Source organism: Chelonoidis abingdonii, chromosome 3 (assembly GCF_003597395.2).
Source record: "Chelonoidis abingdonii isolate Lonesome George chromosome 3, CheloAbing_2.0, whole genome shotgun sequence".
Taxonomy (NCBI): domain Eukaryota; kingdom Metazoa; phylum Chordata; order Testudines; family Testudinidae; genus Chelonoidis; species Chelonoidis abingdonii.
In genome coordinates, this window is record NC_133771.1 from 207510813 (window position 1) to 207523212 (window position 12400).

General features: G+C 40.8%; 1 protein-coding gene across 3 annotated transcripts in view; it reads right to left on the bottom strand.

Moving 5' to 3' along the window:
- Positions 1–3717: 3717 nt before the first annotated feature.
- SLX4IP (SLX4 interacting protein) overlaps positions 3718–12400 on the bottom strand; it is a 128529-nt gene continuing 119846 nt past the window's right edge. For all 3 annotated transcript variants that reach the window (XM_032800148.2, XM_075064484.1, XM_075064485.1), the window contains 2 exons: positions 7074–7183; positions 3718–5613 (listed from right to left, as the gene is read on the bottom strand). In XM_032800148.2, coding sequence (XP_032656039.1) covers positions 4791–5613; positions 7074–7183 — 933 coding nt within the window. In that variant the 3' untranslated portion in view covers positions 3718–4790. The remainder of the gene's footprint in view (positions 5614–7073; positions 7184–12400) is intronic.

Genomic DNA, 12400 nt, shown 5'->3' on the forward strand with positions numbered 1-12400 from the left:
AGCTCTAAGATACAACCGCATTTGCTCCAATCCCTCAGACAGAGACAAACACCTACAGATCTCTATCAAGCATTCTTAAAACTACAATACCACCTGCTGAAGTGAAGAAACAGATGACAGAGCCAGAAGAGTACCCCAGAAGTCACCTACTACAGGACAGGCCCAACAAAGAAAGTAACAGAACGCCACTAGCCGTCACCTTCAGCCCCAACTAAAACCTCTCCAGTGCATCATCAAGGATCTACAACCTATCCTGAAGGACATCCCTCACTCTCACAGATCTTGGGAGACAGGCCAGTCCTCGCTTACAGACAGCCCCCCAACCTGAAGCAAATACTCACCAGCAACCACACACACACAACAAAACACTAACCCAGGAACCTATCCTTGCAACAAAGCCCGTTGCCAACTCTGTCCACATATCTATTCAAGGGGACACCATCATAGGACCTAATCACATCAGCCACACCATCAGAGGCTCATTCACCTGCACATCTACCAATGTGATATATGCCATCATGTGCCAGCAATGCCCCTCTGCCATGTACATTGGCCAAACCGGACAGTCTCTACAAAAGAATAAATGGACACAAATCAGACGTCAAGAATTATAACATTCAAAAACCAGTCGGAGAACACTTCAACCTCCCTGGTCACTCTCAATTCCAGACCTAAAAGTCGCAATTCTCCAACAAAAAATTCTTCAAAAACAGACTCCAACAAGAAACTGCAGAATTGGAAATAATTTGCAAACTGGACATCATTAAACTAGGCTTCAATAAAGACTAGGAATGGATGGGTCATTACACAAAGTAAAAACTATTTCCCCATGCTAATTTTCCCCCTACTGTTATTCATCCCTTCTCGTCAACTGTTGGAAATGGGCCATCCTGATTATCACTACAAAACTTTTTTTCTCCTGCTGATAATAGCCTACTTTAATTGATTAGTCTCGTTATAGCTGGTATGGCAATACCCATTTTTTCATGTTCTCTGTGTATATATATTCCTACTGTATTTTCCACTGCATGCATCCGATGAAGTGAGTTTTAGCCCATGAAAGCTTATGCCCAAATAAATTTGTTAGTCTCTAAGGTGCCACAAGTACTCCTTGTTCCTAATATTCCCTTTATCTGGAAGTATACTAATCATGTTCTGAAGCAAATTTTCTAGAAGATTAGGGTTCCAATAATCCAAACTGCTAGCTCACAATCCATTGACCACAAAAAACATTTCTCACGTTTTTCTATTCCTAAGCCTAGCTCAGGATATTAGTCAACACCACTGACCAGCATGATCCTGGACCGTAACCTTTTCTCAATGAGCTGTATGTGGTTGGATAGTACATCAGAAAAACCTAAAGACCCAGGACAGCCAAGATCAGAAGGGCAAAGGTAACAAGAGTGTATGGCAACAGATGGTCACAGAGGCCTGAAAAACTTCAGCAAGACCTGCCCATGCCTGAGTGAAACATTAATGGTAATCTTACCTTACACAGATGAAAAATGTTGATTATGCAGAGCAGTGCCAGCTGAGGATCCAGGAGTAACTGGGGATTATGCTGCAGCAAGGTGCTTTGGAAAGTCTCACCACTGGATAACTTCTTGCCTGAATAATTGCTTTAGAAGGATGTGCATTCTATCTTATTCAATTAAGATGAAAACGATATTAAAGGGAGTGTTTCAGCTGAAAATGTAACTATACCCTTGAACTGTAATACAGACTAATAATAATACACGATGATACACACTGTATGCGGTCAGATTTTGCTTTCCAGAACTGCTTGAATTAATTGACTTTATGCTCCCACCCCCTTTGTGAAAGAAGGCTTTAAAGCATTTAAGAAAATATAACAATGAGAAATGTAAGCCCTGCTTGCTCAAACCTGTTAGTGTTTATTACAGCTGTAGACAATGAGTTTGCCAGTCTTGATGAACCATGCACAGGATCTCTTAATAGGCAGAAAGGGATAAACTGGAAAGAAGAAATTCAAGTGATTTTCCATACTCAAGTCAATGCGTGTTAACGGATTATCATCTGAATGTCTCCTGTTGCTAACACCCTAACTGTCCTACAACTTAGAATGTATTGGAAAGCTCACAGCAAAAGGGATCCAGGCACAAGCAAAGTGGAAATAATGGAAATTGAGAACTCAGGTGGAACACATACTTATAATCTCTTGTCTCAGTCTCTATACTACTAAACTAATTCACTTAGACCAGTGTTTCCCAACCTTGGGATGCCGCTTGTGTAGGGAAAGCCCCTGGCGGGCCAGGCTGGTTTGTTTACCTACTGCGTCTGCAGGTTTGGCCGATCATGGCTCCCACTGGCCACAGTTTGCTGCTCCAAGCCAATGGGAGCTGCTGGAAGCGGCACGGGCCGAGGGACATACTGGTCGCTGCTTCCAGCAGCTCCCGTTGGCCTGGAGCAGCGAACCGTGGCCGATGGAGCCGCAATCGGCTGGACCTGCGGATGTGGCAGGTAAACAAACTGGCCCGGCCCACAGAGGCTTTCCCTACACAAGCAGCATCCCAAGTTTGGGAAACACTGACTTAGACCATGCATGCAGGAATATACTATATGTCTAAAATATTTGTATTGATACTTTAATTCCACTAATAGAATATTTTTTATTTTTTTTAAATCAGTTTTCTGACAGAGCACCTTTTAAATAATCCCCTGATACTTCATTTAAATCACTTAATAAATATGCAAATAATTTCTGTTTCCCTTCTGATATCTAAAATGATCTTGTGGGGTGGCACTAAACATGTCCATCCTTCCTCCATGTACACTTCTGCCTGACACCTCTTCACTTTCAGCTTTACTGCTCCTGTTACTCGTAAATGTCCTCTTGCATAGACTGAGGACGGGTGAGCATCAACAGGCATGCTGTGAAACGGACTATACAAAGTGCTGTCAGATACACAAAGTCACCAGATTGAAAAAGAAAAAATGCAGAAAATGTCTCTTTCCTTAATCTCTTTCACATTCATAGTAATCAGAGGGGTTACTTCTAGCACCTGTGGGTGGAGCCCTGCGTGGATACAAATTTATATCCACAGATGCAAATAACCGTGGATGTAAATCGGTATCTGTGGAACTGCAGGGCTCTCCTGGGAACTGCAGTGGTGAAAGGAGCAGAACGTGGAGCCGCCGCTCCCAGGAGCCAGTGCCCCACACCAGCAGCTCCTCTGGCATTGCTGTACCACCCCCAGCCCTGCTCACTGGGGCAGGCACCAGGCTCTCCAGCAGTTGTCCCTGGTCATGCTCTTGCGTTCAAGCAGCATGCATGCCCCCATAGAGGAGACGCAGACAGTTGCGTGGAAGAGATGGGGTCCGGTGGGGGGAGCGGGGTTATGGGCGGTAGCAGAACTACAGGTGGCTCCTGTAGTTCTGCAGATACCGATTTATATTCACACATATCTTCATCCGTGGATATAAAATTTTATCCACGCAGGGCTCTAACTGTGGGCACAAAAGTGCTGTTTAATTTGAGAGTGTCCTACTCTCAACTGTTAAGATGACTGCTAACATCTAAAGCCCAACCTGCCAAACCTCATTACTGAGTGCAACACTTGAAGCCCCATATAGTCAAACTGAAGTAAATGGGGGCACTCGTATTAGTAAGCTCTGTGCCAAGTAGTAGGATTTTGTGGGACTGGCTCCATATACTGTAGTTTCGGTGGTAATACTGATTTTCAGACTCATCAAAAATGAAATTTCTTGCAATTTTATTGTATCCATTTTAGGAAGAAGACAATGGAATAATGAGTTAACTGGCACACAAAATGAAATACACAAGCCATAAAAGCAGTATTAAAAAAGATGTGACAGTAGGAACTAACTCCAATGCCATGTTGATAATAGTCAAATACAACAGATTTAGCTTAAACCCAAATACACCAAAGGAAGCTTTAGTAAATGGCTCTCAAGTACAAATGATGTTTGATTTTCAATGTGTGTACATGTACTTTCCCCAACAATAACTCCTGCACCTGAAGGTCATGGGCTTTGCACATACAAACTTCATTTCTCTCAATGAGCTATGCATGTGAAAATTCTATCACTTGTGTGCATAGCTAGTGCTAGAAAAGTGTGTGCATTTATGTTAAGTCCCTGCTGAACAATCCAGCCCTAAATGACTGTTGCACATGTCAGTTTTTAATCAGGCTAAAGTGTTACTTGAAAATATTTTAGATGAGAGCACTATACTAGGGTACTTTTTCAGTAGTATTTATTTCCTTTACCAGGTTCCAAAGATCAGACGAAATAACCAAGTATTTCCTCCCCTAAAGCCTAAATGATGAGTTTTACCAATGAATAAAATGTTGAGTTTAGTAGTCTGCAGAAAAATGGAGTACCAGTTAGCTGACAATAGTGGAAGTTACTTTGGCATTTTTTGTCATCACATCTCCAGATGCTGATTTATTAGTAGTATCAAAACACATCCCTATAGAATGTCTAGCTTTAAATATTAACATTTTATGTATGGAATATTCATTCATTGTCTAACACCTCATCCTTGTTTTGCTAAATATTTAAATATCTTCATGTTGAAAGGGTAAAATCAGGTGTGCTTTTGTTAAACTTCCAAATGATTAAGGCATTTAATGAATCAGTTTCATCGTTAGAAAGTTTAGCAACATAGACACTACGTTTAACATTCAATATTTTGATCACTTCTTTTAATTCTGAACTGCTTCCTAAAAACTCACCGAATATGTCTGTCTATTGAATACAGGTTTGGTTGCATAACTGATTTCACCTTGGTAATATTTAATACATCATTACTTCTTAAGTCTCCGTAGTTTTAACTTTCTGGGCCCATCGTCTCCTTCTTTCTTTCGTTTTTGGATAAGTTTCTCTGAAGGCTCGAAGTTAAATTTTAAATAAGAGGATAGTGGCATTAGGGATAATTCCTCAGTGGTTGTGGCTGGCTCATTTTGGTTTGTCTGTATTACTGGTATATTATTTTTTATGAAAACAGGTCTTGGGGGAATTTTTCCTAAAGTAAGTGACTCTTCATCAGACATGACTTTTGCCAAGTCTTGCTTAGAAAACAACTTGGGATTCAGTAGGGACTTCTCCTCCGAAGATGGTTCTATACAACCAGAGTTGCTTTTTTTCCTTTCTACAACTTTGGGGATTAAATGACCCTGTTCAGAAGATACTTTCTTCCAATGGTCTAACTCTTCCTCTGAACCACAGCTCTTTTGTTGATTCTGTGTTTTAGTCACTCTTTGACTTTCTTTTGCATCTGGCAGTGCTGACTCACAGCTACATGGAGGGTTACTACTTAGAAGTCTCATCTTTAACCACTCTGCAGAGTGAAGTTTTTGCTGGCTGCTAGCATCATCTGGCTGTCTCTGATTAACATGATTTTCCAGTTCTAAGGCAGGAAACTCCGAGTTGCTCTCAGCTGTATTTATGCAATCCTTTGGTTGTCCTATACTCCTACATTTTACTTCAGACTGAGGATCGGAAGGAGCTTGATGTTCCTTCTTCCTGCTCCCTGTCTCCAGGTCCCCTGAGCCAAGATACACTTGCATTGTGTCCTTGCTGGTTTGAAGTTTGCTCATGTTACTGTTCCTTGTTTCTGTCCTTTTCACACTGTAATAAAAAAGTATTTTGTTTTTAATGATAAAGAATTGTTACTGATTTTTACAGCCCTTTTTACAAATTCTGAAAGATGACTAGGGCAAACCCATTTTGAATTTGAAAAAAAGATGGCCTGTATATCATCTTGACAATAATGTTTGTCTAGTGTGGATAGTATCAAGCACTATCCATCTGATTTTCCACTGCATTAGGGGAATCCTAATTATTAATGACTAAGCTGTGAAGGAGTTCACATTTTCCAGCAGGCAGAACTAGATTCATTACAGATGTTAGGAGTCAATACTGTATAAGTATATTGAATTCCTTCCCAAACTGGCTAGATAAAGAAGTGCTTCAAAATGTGCCTATATGGTTTCAAACCATACACATACATACATATGCACAACATGCAGAGAAAGAGGGAGAGTTCTAATCTAATTTAGAATGTTTCTCTGGAATTTCTCCTGGTACATTTCAAAGTATTACTAAAATTTAACCACTATCCTGCTGATATCAAGCCTTTTCATCTGGAGAAGGTCTTAGGTAAGATAAGTGGATGATGTTCCAAAAGGAAAATGGAATGACAAGAGACTTGATGGATGTCAGTACATAAACACCATTCAACTGCACGTTACACACAAATCTAAACTTCACACAGGCTGGAAGATGAATATGATGCAGAAGTACAGAAGCTGCATATGTAGGATTTAAAGTCTAAGATCTCAGCACAACTTCTCCCTTGCTGAAACTGCTTTCTGCTGCACTGCTGATGCAAAACAGCTCTAAAGCCAGTATATCCTGCCCTGGGAGAAGCAATTCAGAAATGGGGAACCTTCCAGTGATGTAGAGCCACCATAGCAGCTCCCATCCTAATCCCCTCTCTGTAGCCAGTACAGGGGATGTGACTAGGGCTAAAGAGGGTGTTGCCAGCCCTCACTGCAATCCGTTGATCCCCAGGTGCTGTAATAACCCTTTAGGGCCATTGGCTTCTCTAACTTGTACCAGGGGATAGTCTGACACACAGCTGGCCCAGGACTGGGGGAGCACAAAGCAGGCTTAAATAAACTTTTACCCTGATCCTCTTCCCCATCTGTATATTGCAGACTCACACACAGAAGGGGAGGAGGAGAATCTTTTTTAAAAAATGTTTTCCACCAGATTCACGCATCACATGTATTTGTTTTGGCTCAAATTTTCTTTAGAGGAAGCATGTTGGTTCTGCCTGTTGCTACAAGGGATGTAAGTGGGTTGTAATGGCCATATCTGGTATTCTATAAAATGAGAATGGGTGTTTTTATATGCTTATTCATAGTCAGGTGCCTGTCTATGTTTACTAGCCTATAGTAATCCTATATATACAGAACAGGGTGCACATTACTTGACTTTTCACTATGTATGCCAGACTGCATTACTCATTGTCAAATCATATATTTAATATCTTACAAATAGAAAAAAGGAAGAGGTAGACATACAGCTTTTGCAAGAGGTCTTGCTTTATCTGTCGAGTCGGAGGAATTTTACACTTTTCGTTTTCAGTAGATTCAGCAAAATATTCAGAGGTCCCACTAAAAAGCTTTTCTTTCTGCTCCAAAAGAAAACACAGGTTTAAAATGTGAGCCCATTAAGCTTCTATTACAGAAAATAAAACTCTGCTGTTAATGCCATGACTTACAGATGTTCTTTATTATTTTTAATTTGAACAGCCTAGAGAAGCAGCTCAGAATAAAATTACTTTAAATTTTATAATATTTGGGACACCTTAGTCAGTTTGCTCCCCTCTCAGGCTCCCACTACACATATTTTGCACATTAAGATATACCACAAACAAACAAGAATGTAATGTAAAGGATGTAGATTCCAAACCATCTGAGGAAACCATTGGCAAATATCTGACATCTTTGTGGCTCAAACTGTGACAAATGCCAGGAATCTCTGCTGCAGACAGTGTGTTTGTCAGTTTTTTTCTGAAGAGACTGAGTGGCGCAGTGGTCTATAGCCTTATTCTCTGAAGAATTCCCATAATTTTCCATATTTACTAAAAATATGCAGAGTATTACTTACTCAACTTAAGAAGGCAAGGGTTAAAACTTCTAATGCTAACATTTTGATGATCAGGGCTTGACGTGGTTGGCCAATCTGAGGCCACAGGGGGATTCTTTCTGGTCTCAACTAACAGCAGTACCATGGTTTTATGTAATTTGGAGATGGGGAAAAAGAAAGGAAAATGCTCTTCTCCTCAAGCTGTGAGCATTTCCTTTCACAATGAACCAATTTTACAGAGAGTTAGGCTGTTTGCTGACCTCACTGCTAACTCCCGGACACTTTACATCAGTGTAATCTTTGGAGGCTGTGTACAGAAGGGATAAGAACTTGGCAGAGTAATGCGACAGTGAAGAAGAGAAATGGCACTGGGGTGGGTGGGAATTGTCTCTCTTGCAGAATCCTTCCTATCCAATCTAGTTAAAGAACTCCGCTGGGGCCAGCCTCTGCAGATGGGGAGACTGTGGTCTTACTTTGCCGCCTGCACTGCAGACCTACAAGGGGCAGTTATGCTGCTAGGCAGCAAGCAAGAGCCAAAGAAAGCCAAGAGGGACTGTGGAGGCACAAAGCGAATGTGCCTGTGACATAACTTGGGAACCTGATGGCTCTGGGGGACTAGCTCTGTTTGTTCTTTGGGAGGGGGCCAAACCTCACCTCTCTCCCCAGTGAAATGACTCAGTGGAAACAGTTGCCTGTTTTGTGAGTGGAGAGGAGAGGAGAGGAAGGGTGGGGGAAGAAATCTGGCCATTTGGGTACTTGGTTTAAAAAAAAGTGCAGATGCTATGAGCCTGATTTTCAGATGTAAATTCTATGAACAATTGTGCGAGCACCTGGAGCCAGACGTGCACCTACTCTCCATGCACGTTTGCAGTAATGCACACACAAAGTAAGCGCTGGCAAATGCATACATAATTTCAATCTCAAAATCAAACCCAAATCATTTTAACATGAATCATAAATCCCTGCCCCAACTCTTTCCCCCATTTGATGTAATGCGTTCCCATAAGGTTGTATATTATCAGGGAGGGGAGCCCTGTAAGAGGGTGAGTGTGAGGGCAAGCTGTTTTTTTTTGTTTTTTTCCAATTTTAAAGTGAATTTCACATAGATTTTACAACAAGGAATGACATTTACAATCATCGAGTCTGATCTCCTGCACAACACAGACCAGGGAACCTCACCCAATAATTTCTGGATGACAGTCCTGGAGAGTAAAGTCCTATTTAGACAAAGAACAATTAGATCTTGGAGAGCAGCAGTGTTTCCCCTGTGCTGCCCCACCAATACACTTCCACTCTCCCCTGGAGGGATTAACTCTAAGGCCGTTGAGGTAGCAGAGCGTCAAATCTCATTCACTCTGCTGAGACTGCCAAAAAGGGGGCCAACTGAGATGTGACCACTTGTCCATTAGGTGCTTTTGGGGGAGGTTGGGAGGGGGGACAGTAAATAGTTAGTGAAAAGTAGCACTTAGAAACCTGAGAGTACGAAGTAGACAAAGGAAGACTGTAGACAGGTGCTGCCCATACTCAATATGTCAGGCAACAAATCTCAGCTCTAACCTATACAGAGAATGATACTTGCCTGGTGGTTTTGGAATGAGGATAAGAGGTCCCAGACAAACGCTGAGACAACAAATACAATTTCACTTGTGACCTGAGCCTGGTTTGAAATTCAGAGTTCAGAGGTGAACTTCTGATAGATTATTATACCATCTGAGACCTTTCTATTTTGTTTTCAAATGCTTCTCCCATAAACCATGACAGAAAAGGCATCAAAAATAAAAAAACAAAATGATTTATATGTGAAACACTTCTGAACATGCCCTTTAAGTACAGTGACTGTTCCCCTTGGAGCCACACCCTGTAAGTGCTGTATTTTGGGAGCCGAACAATTAACATAAGGAGTATGAGTCAGTCTCTGAACGACTCTGTGGGAACTAGAAAGCCTTTTGCTATTAGGAGTAAAGTAAACTCCCTAAGCCTGGAATAAGTCCACAATAGAAGGCAGAAAAGGTCATAAATAACAATTGTGGACACTACATATACCAATAAGACACTCAACTAATATTGGTGATATTTCCTTTATGTTCTCTATTAGACCTAATCATTTTAGTTAATTTAAAAAAAATTAAAACACACTGTATGTTTTGGGAATACTATTTATTTCCTATGGGAACTTCAAGGCTGGTTGAGGAAAGAAAAAAGGCTAATCTACTCTCATCCTGTCTAGTAATCCCAAATTCCTTTTAGCCAGTGAAATAATGAAAGAAAAATATTCCAGGCATAAAAAGGAGGACAGAAGAAGCAGACATCATATAAACAATGACACAGTGACAGAGAAAAACGTCAAAGTGCCGCCAAACTTGTGACATGACTCTGAAAAAGCTGCGGGAAATGGGGGTTGCTGCTAACAAATTAAAACCAGATTTCTTGGCAAATTGTTAAAGAAAGATATTTACATTTGTATGGAGACTGGGTGGGCACAAAAGATTAAAATGCTTCTTTAGCCCTTGAACTGTCAAGCCCCATTAGAAATCTTGTGTTCTTAAAATTCTAGGGTCAGCTCACTCCTTTTTGTCACTAAATCTTGGCATGTGAGACCCTTCAGAAATCAGGCTTACAGAGAAAGAAAAGTTATTACTTACAAGTAGAGTTCTCTGAAGTTAGTATTACGTACATGTATTCTACTCTTAGCCACATACATGGCTTCTACCACCTCACTTCAGCTGGCAATACGCAGTTCTATTTAACTAAGACTTTTGCACAGAGGCAAAACTATTAGGCATGCATCATCCGTGCTTCAAGGTCTTATTAAACACCACTTCCGATTGTCTAACCATCAATTCTTTTCCATGTAACACTAATTTAGAGCGAAACAGCTTGCAAAAGCAAGGAAGCTAAGTGACTGGCATCCACAGCTAATTACAGAAGAGTCTAGTTTACAGACATTTAACATGGGTTTGCTAAAGGAACTATTTATGGAGCCACACTTCTGAAAACATCTCTACAGCTAATTATCCCAAAGGAGACAGAAAGGGTCTTGACAATATAGCTTATACAGACATTGAACTTTCTTGCTTCAAAGATTTGGGATGTTGCATTGAAAGGCAGGTTTGTTTCCTGAGTGAACAACTCTTTCCCACTTCCCTGGTTTGGTTTCAATGTCCTTTCTAGCTTGTCTCAGCCTGTTTCTGTGTTTACCTTACAGTAAAACAATGTATTTCTGGATAATTACATTCTATCTCTGGTGCAGGAAATTTATGGTTTTTGAACTGCACTTACAGATTTTTATCCGTTTGTCTTGACCTGCTCATTAAGTGACAAACTTAATAGAAAATATCTATGAAGTCAGTTAATCATTATTATTTGTATTAGAGTAGTGCTAAGCAGTCCCAGAGGAGAGCTTAGGGCTCCATTATACTAGGCTCTATCAGAGACAACGCCTGCCCTGAAGATCCTACAATCTAAACAGAAAGGACTGACAAAAGTTGAGAGTAAGGAAGTCCTGTTATCTGCATATTACAGATATGGAACTAAATTATTTGCCCTAGGTCACACAAGGGGTCGGCCAATGACAGAGCCTAGAATAAACAAAGGTCACTTGAGACTAAGTTCATGGCTGTAACTTGATTTACTCTGGTGTAACTGAGAGAAGAACTTGGCCCTGTATTTCTATTGCTGAGTACAGGTGTAATCCAACCACTTCACTGAAATTGTAGTTTTGGACGTACTGTCCTGTATTTTCCTTAATAGTCTCTATCAAGCTGCCACTTGATGAGCAGGCCAAACCAGAATAGTCTCATAAGGCAAGAACAGAGAAAGATGCTGCATGCAATTTTGTTTAGATTTACAGAGCTCTCCTTTTGAAATGATGCTCCCCTAGGATGGACATGAAATGGAGGTAATGATGAGGTAAATAGTAAAAGGAAGACTGAATACAACACAGCTAGATAAAGTGAACTAAGATAAACTAGCAGATATAGTTATTCCTTGTGGTTTAATGAAGTGCTACAATTGTAAAAACATGGCTTTCTTTGAGGGCAAACCTAATTCATATTAAAAGGATTCAAATAAGACTTTTTTGCCTCCATGTGAGTTGGATCCCTTCCATGTGAATGTGGGAGAGAGTACCCTTGATTTGGGTAATTAGGTCTGACAAAATCTACAATTTGACGGGATCAGCTATGGCCATCTCTATTAAAAGAGGGAACTAACCTGGATATAGTTAGCACCTTGGACATTAACATTTATTGGAGAGAATGCTCTTCCCTTCTTCTCACCCACTCTGTATGTGCCTGCGCACTGCAGGAGCAGAAAGGAAGAGGCGAAGAAAGATAAAATTCTTTAACTTTACATTTGGGCCCAGATCAGCTTCTCAATACTGTGGAAATTCATTCTTCTCCTTCCCCTCCTCTTCCATCCCCATGGATTCCATAGCTTGTTGCAAGCAGGGCAGCTCCTAGCAGTACAGGTTCTCTATGGCTGCACTGCCAACAAGTTGGAGCAGGATGAAGAGATCCAGAAGGGAGATACAGAGGCCAAGGCTTCTTCACCGTTAAGGCTGAAAATCCCAAAAGCTGGAATTGATGCTGTCATAAACAGATAGTTAAGGGTTAATGTCTCTTTTACCTGTAAGGAGTTAACAAAAAGTGAACCTGGAACACCTGACCAGAGGACCAATCAGGCGACAAGATACTTTCAAATCTCGGTGGAGGGAAGTCTTTGTTTTGTGTGTTCTTCTTTGTCTGTTGTTCTCTCTGGG